At 33.4% G+C, this 13535-nt stretch overlaps 2 protein-coding genes across 2 annotated transcripts; both read left to right on the forward strand.

Moving 5' to 3' along the window:
- LOC131644202 (uncharacterized) lies at positions 1-2542 on the forward strand. Its single transcript, XM_058914634.1, has 5 exons — positions 1-255; positions 362-525; positions 1079-1163; positions 1279-1360; positions 2238-2542. Exons 1-5 carry the CDS (start codon positions 91-93, stop codon positions 2330-2332), a joined length of 591 nt encoding a protein of 196 aa, XP_058770617.1. The 5' UTR covers positions 1-90; the 3' UTR covers positions 2333-2542.
- A 7612-nt stretch (positions 2543-10154) lies between these two features.
- Positions 10155-11323, forward strand: LOC131654095 (NAC domain-containing protein 102-like). Its single transcript, XM_058924517.1, has 3 exons — positions 10155-10233; positions 10529-10803; positions 11060-11323. The coding sequence occupies exons 1-3, from the start codon at positions 10155-10157 to the stop codon at positions 11321-11323; spliced, it is 618 nt and encodes a 205-aa protein (XP_058780500.1).
- The last annotated feature ends 2212 nt before the right edge of the window (positions 11324-13535 follow it).

Below are 13535 nucleotides of genomic sequence, written 5' to 3' on the forward strand. Positions count from 1 at the left end.
ATTCATAATGAAATTGACTAGGAGTGAGTTGGTCAGCCTCAAAAACAAAGTGAAACTTCTGAGCGGCTAAGAAAAGAGAAAGAAGCGTTAATGGGAGCCGTAGAAGAGATGGTAACACCGGGAGAAGTAGTAGGCAAAACCTCCGACGTTAAAGCCGGAAGAGGAACATACGCGGCGGTTCACAACAACACCGTTTACGCCTCCTTAACTGGCTTCCGCCACACCATACCTCCAGCTTCGGACTCTCCTGACCAGGTTCCCCAATACCTTCCCATTCTCACTCCTAAATTAGGGTTTCGTTTTTTCAATTCTAATTTCATCAAAATTACTGATTCTGTTGTTGTTTGTTTGGAAAATTCAGAGACCTACTATTGAAGTAACTGGTCATAAAGCTCATGGACCTGTTCCTGAGCCTGGATCTGTTGTCATTGTTAGGGTTACCAAAGTGATGGCTAAAACTGCTTTTACTGATATTATGTGTGTTGGTCAAAAGTCTGTTCGCGAAAAATTTACCGGCATTATTAGGTATGCTATAATTTTACCAAAGTTTCAAATAGCAGATAAGTTAGCTATGAAGTTTTAAGTGATAGCAGATAAGGTAGCTGAAGTGTTTGTTAAAATTAGGGGTGAAATTATAAAATAGGAAAGTTTTCTGATACCATAGTCTCTACTCTCTATGTGTGCATACATTTTTTATGGAGGACAAGTAGCTTGCATGACCTCTCATTGGTATTGGAACTTCTGGACGTATTGTTAAGCGCTAGAATTTTTTTCTTGTAAAAAGGAAAGTATGTGCGTGCTTTAAGCGAGATTGTTATTCTTTCATAGACAATCTCTAGCTTTGAAATGATCATTTTTTGTTATAGGGAGACTTTAGCAATTACTTGAAAAAAAGAAATAAAAGGGCTGTAGGAATTGTAGTCCGTTTAATTGTATCGGTTTGGTTGAACAGTTGAACTTACTTTATTATTTGTGCACAACTAACTTTATATCACGAGTTTCATGCGGTTGTCATTTGGAGTTCTAATGATTATTCCTGTTTTAATATATTTGGTATTCATGATTCTTATTTTGGCAGGCAGCAAGATGTTAGGGCAACTGAGATTGATAAAGTAGACATGCACTTATCTTTCCGTCCTGGTGACATTGTTAAAGCTCTTGTGGTACTACTACTGCTTTAAGAGTTTTATAAGTTAATCTCATAACTTCCAAATTGCCCTCAAAACAATTTGTTGCTACTTGAGTAACACTTTAACTTACCCAATCCTTCTTTATCAGCTTTCACTTGGAGATGCACGGGCGTACTTTTTGTCAACTGCAAAGAATGAGCTTGGTGTTGTTTCTGCAGAAAGCACTGCTGGTGAGATTGTGTTCATATTGTGGGAGGTTCACCCTCAAATATGTATTTTTAGTTTGCTTTTTCTTTTCCTAGTTTCTCTTGAGCAGGGGCACAGACACACAGTCCTCCTCTACGTAGGTTCCCTCTACTTTCATCACATATCTATGATGTGATTTGAGTTACAGCAATTTGTCAGATAGTAGTTACTAGTTGCTAGTTAGCAGAATAACACTCACTGTTTGTATGAAGGAATGGGTTGTGAGCTAAGGGTAGGCTTTGGACTGCTGTTTTATTTATAGCTTTGAATTGATGTGCCAATTTAAATTGGAATCTCAATTAGTCATGACTGAAAGAATGTAACTAGAGAGATAAGCTTGGATTGGTTTTATATTTTACTTCTTGTTAGACACGAAAAACTGATGTAAACTAATTTTTTAGTTAGCTATTAGAGTGACTTGTAATCGAGGGAGAGTTTGTTAAATTTAGTTACACACCCTGCATATAAACATGCATCATTATTGAGATCAACGAGGGAGTGGATTAGGTTACATCAGTTTAAGTGTAATGCTTGTACTTTGGTCTAGGTACCTGATTTGAATTTTGGCTTTTCATGCATTCCCACAACATGAACAGCTCCCTTATGATCTATGTTCCTAATGCTGTTTCATCTTGTGGGAATCAAATCCAGCACAGAATTTTTTTTTCATGTAAGTTGCAAGCTCGCAGTTGCAGGTGCTATTCCCCTAACTGTTGGAGAATTTCATATTTGTCGGGCAATCTGAAAACAAACTTGTTTTTATTTTATGCTTATCTGACTGGACTCTCTTTTTTAGTTTCCTACACTATATACACAGTCAAATTCATGTATGCCTCAACCAGTTGTACTTTCTTTGTTTAGGTGCAACTATGGTTCCAATAAGTTGGACTGAGATGCAGTGTCCTCTATCTGGTCAAATTGAACAACGAAAAGTGGCAAAGGTTGCTGCAAGCTGACAAGATTACTAAAGATCAAGCTGGAATCTGTTATCCCCTTCGGCTGAAAAGGTCTTGTAGTCATAGAAATCTACTAACACGCCTCGTTGTTAGAGTGAGAAATTATATCTAGCAGTTTTGTAGCGATACAAGAACACAAGCTTGTAATTTTTTCTTTTAAACTGCAAATTGTTTTACTTCCAAAATAGCGTTGAAGCATGATTTGATTTCTGTTGAACACGTGCTTTAAGATGCTGCTAAAGTTTAGTTTGAATTAGTCAAAAAAAATATTATTATTATTATTATTATTTAAGTTGTCAGTTGCATAAGTTTGTTTCCTATTTTCTAGCAGTCTTAGTAGTGGTTCCTAATAGTATGGAGCATTCTAGTAGTGTCAGTAGTAGTTCCTAATAGTATGGAGCATTAGTTTCTATTCAGTTATTTCTTTTGATGTATTTAAACATACTGCAATTGAATAAGAAAATATCTTTCAGCAGCAATACTCCCTCTCTCTGTTACGTTCCTTTTTTTCTATTTCACTCAAACATAAAACAACAATTGGTATCAAGAGCTCTCTTCTTGAGGGACCTGTGATATGGATGCTGAATCAAGTTTCTCTCAAATTGCTCCTCCTATTTTTGATGGTGAGAACTATGATCTTTGGGCTGTGAGAATGGAGTCCTACCTTGAGGCTTTGGATTTGTGGGAAGCTATGGAAGAGGATTATGAGGTACCTCCGCTGCCGAACAATCCTACTATGGCTCAATTGAAAAATCACAAAGAAAAGAAAACTAAAAAGGCAAAGGCAAAGTCGTGTTTATATGCTGGTGTTTCATCAATCATTTTCACCAGAATAATGACTCTCAAAACAGCAAAGGAAATATGGGACTATCTGAAGGCAGAATATGCAGGGAATGAAAGGATTAGAGGAATGAAAGTTCTAAACTTGATGAGGGAATTTGAGCTGCAAAAAATGAAAGAGTCTGAGACAATCAAAGAATACTCAGACAGATTGTTGGGCATTTCCAACAAGGTAAGATTGTTGGGCACTGAGTTTGCTGATTCAAGAATTGTTGAAAAAATTCTTGTAACAGTGCCAGAAAAATATGAGGCATCTATAGCCTCTTTGGAAAACACAAAGGATCTTTGTAAGATCAGTTTGTCAGAAGTCATACAAGCCTTGCAGGCCCAAGAGCAACGAAGGCTTATGAGGGAAGATCGTATGGTTGAAGATGCTCTACCAGCCAAGAGCCAAGAAGCTAATGCAGATAATCGTAACAAAGGAAAGGGTAAAAAGAAAAATTATCCACCTTGTCATCATTGTGGAAAAATAGGTCATCCGCCATTTAGATGCTGGAGAAGGCCCGACGCAAAGTGCAGCAAGTGCAATGAGATTGGTCATGAAGATGTAATTTGCCGAGTTAAAATTCAGCAAGTTGCAGCTGAAGCAAAAAATGCAGAGCAGAAGGAAGAGGACCAATTATTTGTTGCAACCTGTTTCTCTAGCAACAGCTCATATGAATCTTGGCTGATTGATAGTGGATGCACCAACCACATGACTTATGACAAAGAACTGTTTAAATACTTAGACAGTACTGAAGTCAAATGGGTTAGAATTGGAAATGGTGAACAAATTGCAGTAAAAGGCAAAGGAACAATAGCTCTAACAAGTCATTCAGGTACAAAAACTCTTACTGATGTTTTATATGTTCCTGAAATTAATCAAAATTTGATTAGTGTTGGACAACTACTTGAGAAAGAGTTCAAAGTCATCTTTGAAGATAAAACCTGCATAATTAAGGATCCGGCTGGAAAAAATTTGTTCAAGGTCAAAATGAAGAACAAGACGTTTTCATTCGATCCAATGAAGGAGGAACAAGCTGCATTTTCGGTTCAAGAAAGTCCTGTTGATCTTTGGCACAAAAGGTTGGGTCATTTCCATCATTCGGGAATGAGCTACATGATGAAGAATCAACTTGTTCGCGGAATTCCCGTCTTAACCGAAAAGGCAACTGAGTGTGAAGCTTGCCAATTTGGAAAGTCAACAAGGAAATCATTTCCTGAAAGTAGTTGGAGGGCAAGCCAGAAGCTTCAACTTATCCACACTGATCTTGCTGGACCTCAAAGAACTCCATCATTGAAGGGAAGTCTTTATTATATCATTTTCATTGATGATTTAACCAGAATGTGTTGGATTTATTTTATTAGAAGCAAGTCAGAAGTAGCTGATGTATTTTGCAAATTCAAAGCTCATGTAGAAAATCAAAGCAGCTGCCATATTCAAATTGTGAGGTCAGATAATGGTACGGAATATGTAAGTGCTCAATTTCAGAAAATTTGTGATGAAGCCGGGATTGAACATCAACTAACAACACCGTACACTCCTCAACAAAATGGAGTCAGTGAAAGAAAAAATAGATCAATCATGGAGATGGCCAGGTGTATGCTACATCAAAAGGAATTACCAAAGAAGCTTTGGGCTGAAGCCGCAAATACATCTGTATTCATCCAAAATAGGCTTCCTACACGAGCTTTGCAAAATCAAACTCCCTTTGAAGCCTGGTTTGGATCTAAACCTTCTCTAGATTTTTTAAAAATATTTGGCTGCTTGTGCTACTCACATGTACCTCGGGTTAAGCGTGATAAGCTTGACAAAAGAGCAGAAGCTGGAGTATTTATTGGCTACAGTACACTCTCAAAAGCTTATAGAATTTTTCAGCCTCAAACAGAAAAAATTCAAATAAGTAGAGATGTGCACTTCATGGAAGATGAAAAATGGTGTTGGAATGACTCTACGAAGAATCAGAGTATTGAGTTGGAGCTTGAAGATTTAGTAGATGATCCACCCGTCCGAGGCACAAGGTCACTTGCTGACGTCTACCAAAGAAGCAATGAAGTGGAGTACAATTTTGCTGTGTGTGAACCATCATGTTTTGGAGACGCGGCCATGGATAAAAAATGGTTGGATGCAATGAAGGAGGAGCTGTTCATGATTGAAAAAAATCAAACTTGGGAGATGGTTCCAAAACCTCATGATAGAAAAGTTATTGGGGTGAAATGGGTGTTTAGAACAAAATTGAATCCCGATGGTTCTATAAACAAGCACAAAGCAAGGCTTGTTGTGAAGGGCTACTCTCAAATATTTGGAATTGATTATTCTGATACTTTTGCTCCGGTAGCAAGACATGACACAATTAGGCTACTACTTGCAATTGTAGCAAATAAAGGCTGGAACGTATTTCACATGGACGTCAAATCAGCTTTCCTTAATGGTTTTTTGCAGGAGGAGATTTATGTTGAACAACCAGAAGGCTTTGTAGTCAAAGGCCAAGAAGAAAAAGTCTATTTGCTGAAAAAAGCTTTATACGGCTTAAAGCAAGCCCCTCGAGTGTGGTACAGCAGAATCAATGATCATTTGTTGAGCTTGGGATTTAAAAAAAGTCAAGCGGAAGCTACACTTTATATCAAGCATGCTGGTGTTGATATTTTAATTATTTCCTTGTATGTTGATGATCTCTTGGTGACAGGTAGCAACCTAGCACAAATTGATGAATTTAAACAAGAAATGAAGAGTGTTTTTGAAATGACTGACCTTGGTCTTATGAGCTATTTTTTGGGCATAGAGATCACTCAAAAGAAGAATGAGATTTTTATTTGTCAACAAAAATATGCAAAGGAGATCCTAAAAAAGTTTCAGTTTGATGAATGTAAAACAATGAACACTCCTATGAATCAAAAGGAGAGGTTCATCAAGGAGGATGGAGCTGATAAAGTAGACGAAGTTCATTTCAGAAGCTTGATTGGATGCCTTATGTATCTTACATCTACAAGGCCTGACATTTTATTCTCAGTCAGCTTGCTGTCAAGATTCATGCACTGTGCAAGTGAACTGCACATGAAGGCAGCAAAGAGAGTTGTAAGATATATCAAGGGAACCATCAATTATGGAGTCAAATACTGCAAGGTACAAGACTTCAAATTACTTGGATATTCTGACAGTGATTGGGCCGGTAGCTTGGACGATATGAAGAGTACTTCGGGGTATTGTTTCAACATGGGCTCAGGTGTTTTCTCTTGGTGTTCAAAGAAGCAAGAAATCGTAGCTCAATCAACTGCTGAAGCTGAGTTTGTAGCAGCAACGTTAGCCGTTAATCAAGCTATTTGGCTAAGGAATATTCTAGCAGATTTAGGCCTGAAGCAAGATCAATGCACAAAGGTTTTCGTTGATAATCAAGCAGCTATTTCGATCTCACATAATCCTACATTTCATGGGAAGACCAAGCATTTTAATATCAAGTTATTTTACTTAAGAGAAGTGCAAGAAAATGGTGATATAAGTCTTGTTTATTGTAAGACTGAAGACCAAGCTGCTGATATGTTTACCAAGTCTTTCTCACTCAATAGGTTCGAATGTCTAAGGAAGAAGCTAGGAGTTTGCAGCCTCCAAAGCAAGGAGGAGTGTTGAACACGTGCTTTAAGATGCTGCTAAAGTTTAGTTTGAATTAGTCAAAAAAAATATTATTATTATTATTATTATTTAAGTTGTCAGTTGCATAAGTTTGTTTCCTATTTTCTAGCAGTCTTAGTAGTGGTTCCTAATAGTATGGAGCATTCTAGTAGTGTCAGTAGTAGTTCCTAATAGTATGGAGCATTAGTTTCTATTCAGTTATTTCTTTTGATGTATTTAAACATACTGCAATTGAATAAGAAAATATCTTTCAGCAGCAATACTCCCTCTCTCTGTTACGTTCCTTTTTTTCTATTTCACTCAAACATAAAACAACAATTTCATTCATATTGTGAGCTGGATTTAACTTTTCATGTCTCCATTGAAGTCTAAGCACTAATACAGTACTGTTTAATAGCATTGTAAGACATGCTTCAATTATCAACTCGGAATGAAATTACTTTTGTTTTGTTTTTTCCTTTTCTAATTCCGAATAACAGTGACAATGACGAAGATTATGAGAATGTAAAGGTATAGAAGGTGTGAACAATGTGTGGAGGAAGATTCATACTTTTGGCAAGACCTCAACTTTAAGAACCAACATCTTGCTCAAAGGAGTTCTGTAGTTACTCTGGCCAAGTTGAAATGTGTACGATTGGAAAGCAACAGACATTGCCAGCCTTAATCCCAATGCCATGATTATGATTTTAACTCCAATGTTGAACAAAATCAATTTTCTTTCAAAGATTGAAAATTTATTTATTTTCCCTTGTTCTTATGCATATGGGCTCGAGTAACTGATTAAATAATCCAACTTCTTTATTTTTTTTTAATTAACAAAAATCAAATATATTGAAGTTACGCATTAATGGACATTTTATTTATGAAGTTTTGATCTAGAGAGTAATTATATACTACAAGTTTAGTCAAATAAAAAGAAAGAAGATAACATGCTCATTATTATATGATGATACTTAAACAAAGAGAAACTCCAGATTCCAAATAGGTCAAAATGTGAAGTCTCAAGAAAATCTGAAAAAGTCTGACAATTTTAGCATTGTCACTTGAACAAAGGAAAAATAAATTTATTTTCAAAAAAAGAAAAATAGCAAATTGAGTTTTTTCCCTTAATAATAGTAATACTAATAAAAAACAGTTATCTAGTTTGGGATAAGTGACATGCAAATTTAACATTTTTTGTGGGAGTCTATAATATAAGAAAGGAAATTGTTCTGGAAAATACCCAAATACCCTTCCTTTTAATTTTGCCACCTCTCCAAAATGGGGGCAATTTTGGTCATAATTTTACTTTTTTCAACTAATGATGTCATATAATTGACTTCCAATTGTATAGTTGTTGTTTTGTGCCTTTGTTATTTAGGAATGAATGAATTGATGATGTCATATGGGGAACTACAACTTAATGGTTACTGAAAAAGTATATCTTTTTGAATTGGCAAATAGCTGTATCTCACTATCTTAAATTCAAATTTTCAATTTCTTCTCTCTCTCTCTCTCTCAGTCCTTTCTCTCATTCTCTCTCTCTTCCTTTCTCACTTTCTCTCTCACGTTTCTTCTCTTCCCTTTCCTTTTTCTTTCTTTCTTCTTTACAAACCGGATGGTACTCTATGATACTCTTGGAGCGTTTCTGGTATGTCCACGGAAACTTACGGAGCTTCGAAACTACTGAAGATGTTGTAGTTATTGTATGTCACTCTTCATGTTAGGGTTTGTGGTGAATTTTGTGCAGGGAGGATTTGGAGTATATAAAGGTATGTTTTGAGTATCGGTTATGAAATTTCTTCGATTTGTGTCGGTTATGAAATTTCTTTGATTTGTATCTGTTTCTGAATTGTTTGGTTTTGTGTTTAAAATTAGGGTTTTGGTTTTGTGGCTAGGGTTCAATAACGGGAAAATTACGGTTTTAATTTTATAGATTTATCATCGGTGTTCGGTCGGAGAGGTTGCCGGTGAGTATTCTGAAACAAGTTTGATTTCAACCTTTATTTTCGATTTGCCAACGAAATGACATTTTTTTTGTTTGCTTACAATGTTTTGTTAATTATTTTTTGATGAAGGTTTGAACGTTGTTGCTGTTTTATTGTTATAGTGTCCACAAAATCAATGTTTTGTCGTTGTTGGTCGTAAACAAGGTTGGTCCTTCGGTTTGTTGATTCAAACAAATCATATATTGATTGCATTAATTGTTGTTGAGGTACAACTTTGAAACTGTCTTTGCAGCATCTTTGAAATTGCCTTTAATGGTGGGAACATATTCGGTGTCGGCTTTGCTTCGTCAAGTGCAGGTTGGGAATTTTCGTAAGCTTGCTATCTTGACTGATTTTTTTTTCTGATTTGCTCTCTCTTCACATTTCTCATTCTTTATTTCTTTGAAGTTGTCTCTTCCTCTTCTTTCTTCATGTTCTTCTGCTCTTTTGATTCGATTTCAAGCGAAGAAGATGGAAATTTATTTATGGTTTGTGGTATTGTTTCACACGAAGAGTTTATGGCGGCAGATCTGAAGTTTTCGGCGATTTCACAGCGCTCGATTTTGCGCTGGTAGCTTTGTCCCCCGATCCTATCATCTCACTCAACTTATTTGTGGATCTACACTTTGATATGATGCGTTGTTGGTTAGTTTATGGTTTCAAATCGTTTTCTGTTCTAAAATTTCAGGTTTTTTCCAATTTGTTTTTAGGGTTTTTGTTACAAGCTTTTAGAACTGACTGGTTGATAAAGAAGTAATTTTTAAGAAAAATGTGATTACCTTTAGATGATGCTTTGGAATGTCATGTTTTGATTTTAGGGTTTTTGTTACAAACTTTAGCATCTTCTTTGTTTAACAAAAGTTGGTTACATAATGAAGCATAAGATTTGTATTTATGCAGGTTGGCATTTTTGGCAGAGGTTGGTTATTTACCATGGTTGATGTTCTGAATGTGAATGTGGTTCATCATATAGTTGGATATGTATAAAATTGGTTTACTTTAATTTCTACTTTGTTTAGATTCAACTTTTGCTTTATTTTACCATGGATATCAATGTTTGGCTTGATGTTTGAATACTCAAGGATAGCTTGGAGAATGAAGGATGCAGGGCATGGTTCAGTTTAGAACTGGACTTGAATTGACTTAGTGTAGGTATGAATATGCTGAACTGGACTGGTTTTAATGTGAGCATTTTTCTGTTATGTAGCAGGTCTTGAATGACATACATATGGTGCGATGACGGTTTTAAATGCGCTTTGGTTTGGATGTATGGTAAGGTGTATGGACTGATATGATGGTAAGGTGTATGGACTGTTTTCATTTTCATGTTTCTGTTAAGATATTTGAAATTATGTTATTAAATTCTGTTGTAAACAGCACATGTTCAAATCATTTTATTCCTATAATCATGGAATTTGGTTGCACACACTTTATCATTAACCTCTGTCATGTGTGTTTTAAGCCAAACTTCAATTCAATTTATACAGGTAATTTGAAGAGATAAAAAAGGAATGTGTTGGTAATAGTTGAAGCAGGATGGTAAAATACACATCTTTGATATCATACTTGGAAGTGTAATTATGCTGCCACTTGATATGACGGTCAGAAAGATGCAGTTGCAAAATCATATAAAAGGAAACTGTCCATATTTTGTTTCTGTTGTTAAAGAAGTTGATTTGTATAAGTTTGATCCATGGCAACTTTCTGATACTTCCTTTTGTTTCTTTTGTTACTTTTCTTTCTAATTGCATATGAATAATTTGTTTTTGGTGATGTATGCAGAAATGGGTTATCACAGTGAGAAAGAATGGTACTTTTTCTCTCAGGGGGATCGAAAATACTCGAACAGTTCCTGGCCTAACCGGGTTGCCGGAAGTGGTTACTGGAAGGCTACCGGAGCTGATAAACCAACTGGGAAAGTGAAACCAATGGGGATACAAAAAGCACTGGTTTTCTATGCCGGTAAAGCCCCCAAAGGAGTGAAAACTAATTGGATTATGCATGAATATCGTCTTGCCAACGTTGATAGGCCCGCCAGCAAGAAAAATAATTTAAGGGTATGTTTAGTGTCCAATTAAGTTTAATTTTTCAAATTATTGTTGGTGATGTCGAAGTGTCTGGAAATGTTTCATAGAATTTTTTTATCTGATTTTAGTTTGATTTTTTATTTGCAGCTTGATGATTAGGTATTATGTAGAATTTACAAAACAAGAAAGGAAAGATTGAGAAATTCAACACGAGTCTGGTTTTCTTGCTGTATGTGACTAGGCTTTCTCACAAATTTCTGACCAATTTCCGTTAATGCCATTGTAGGGAACTCTTGTCCATCAAGAAAATGCTGAACTCCATAAAAAAATGGACTTCATTCAGAAAGAAAATGCAGAGCTACAGAAGAAGGTTTATGAAGCAAGGAGTACAAATGAAGAAAATGTGGCATCGAATCTTTCATGCACTATCAATGGATATGATTTACATGCGCCGATCAGTCTTCAGCTAAGGCAACCACAGGCTCAATACAGTGAACCCGCAACCATGAAATTATGGTATTCCCTCGAACTAATAATATATCGCATATAGATCCAGTTTCGCTATTTTTCTTTAGAAACTAAACGCTTAAATTCTGCACCAGATTACAGTTGCATTCCTAACAAGCTGTCATGAACCAGTTCAAATATATAGCAGCCTAGCAGGTGGTTTTAGAATTTTGTTCTCTAGCAGCTGAGATATTATTGTATGAAATCTATAGATTAATTATAGAATCAACAAATGCATCTAATATTTGTATCAATTCCTCTTTCTAATTTAAATTCTCAAACTTTCCTGATATGTTATACTACTGATCATTTTCAGTTGTGATCAGTTGAAATTACACTTTAAACTCTAAAACTCAGTGTAGACCTCTATACCATACCAATATACTATTCACATGCATATCTTTATGAGGATATCAACATTACTGTTTCCACAAAAAAAAACATAATTATAATTTAATATAAGAGCAAAAATGCTATTCATTATAAATAAAATTGTTATTAAGGTTATTCATTAGCCTATTTATTTCAGTATAACGATGAGTTTTCAATTTGAATTATTGATTTTAAATTTTAAGGCAAAATTTTCAATTCACCCTGTTGAATGTGGACTAAATATTTTGTTGAATGTTGACTAAATAGTATTGTTTCCAAAAAAGTTATTAAATACCATGTAATTTTATTTTCAAAAACTGCTTATAATTTATTTTGAATAAAAAAATTTATGTACTTCAAACATTAATTTTGTTCTCATTAATGTATTTTTTATAAACAACAATTATTATTTGGAAAAACAATACGTGTGACCGACCAGAACCGGTGCATACGCACGGGTTTTTATTGACCGATTATAATGGACTATTGTCATGCAATTAGGGGTGTTATAATGTAGTATCATTAAGAGAAACAAAATTATTTAGTATCATTTATATCATATTATAAGGAAAAAAATTAAGAGAAACAAAATTATTTAGTATCATTTATACCATCATTATTATAATATTAATAAAATTTATTATTCTTTATGACATTTATAACTTTTTTAATATACTTTATTATTTATTATTTAACTACACTCATTTCTTTCTCTCCAATTAATAATTAATAGTATTATTTATAAAATAATTATTGTTAGATTAAACCCTAAATAGATAACTATTAAGAAATTTTAATTTTAAAAAAATAAAAAGTAAATGAAAAAATATATAATAACTTACAAATTTTATATAAAATAATATATATTTTTTCAATATTTCGACAAATATTTTATAAACGACAAATTTGTTTATACGGGAAATTTTTAATTATTTTAAGAAAAATCAAAAATAATTTTAAAAATATATAATTGATTGTAGTGTGTTTGATTATTTTTTTAAAATAGGTTTGATTAGATCTCTAATAAATAATTTTAAATTAAAATTTATACATGAAGACAAGTTTATAATTGATTCTAATGTTTTTTTAATTTATAAAATTACTAAAACAAAACAAATAAAAATCAAAGTGACTTTAAGATTTAGAATTTAAAATAACCATTTTATAGTAAATTAAAAATAAATGAATGCTTAAATTACACGTATACTTTAAAAGTTTGATAAATGTATCTTTAATATTTTTATTGAACCTAATATTTTTATGAAAAATCAAAACAATAATAATATCTAAATATAGAAAAAAATTATTAATTAAAATATTTTTATATACAAACAAAATTATAAGCACATATTTATTATCTCTTCTAAATATGTACAATAAGTTATTGATATATTTTATTGTGATCATTTTGACATTGAATAAGTTATTGATATATTATCTCTTCTAAACTATGCACTTTGTTATTGATAACTTAAATATGTGATCATTTCGACATTGAATACCAAAATATTTGAAAGTAGTAATATAATATTTAATGTCAGATTTACTTTTTTTTCACTTTTTTCTAACATTGAATACCAACTCTCTCCTATGTCACCTCAACAATTATTAATTTCCTCTCAATATTTCTGTCTTCTCTTTTTTCAATTTTAAATTTTTCTTCTTTATTTATTTATTTCAAATGTTTAATATACCTTCTTTCATATTATTATTTTTAATTTATGTTCTCTCCATTTCTATGTTTACTAACATTTCATCTATATTTTTTTTCCACGAGTTGTTCTTTTGTTTCCAACAAGAAAAAAAGTTATCTATGTTGTTTTTCTTATATTAATTTTTGTGTTTTATTTTTTTTTCTTAATTTATAATGTTATTTTTATTAT

The sequence above is a fragment of the Vicia villosa genome, linkage group LG1, assembly GCF_029867415.1.
Source record: "Vicia villosa cultivar HV-30 ecotype Madison, WI linkage group LG1, Vvil1.0, whole genome shotgun sequence".
Taxonomy (NCBI): Eukaryota; Viridiplantae; Streptophyta; class Magnoliopsida; order Fabales; family Fabaceae; genus Vicia; species Vicia villosa.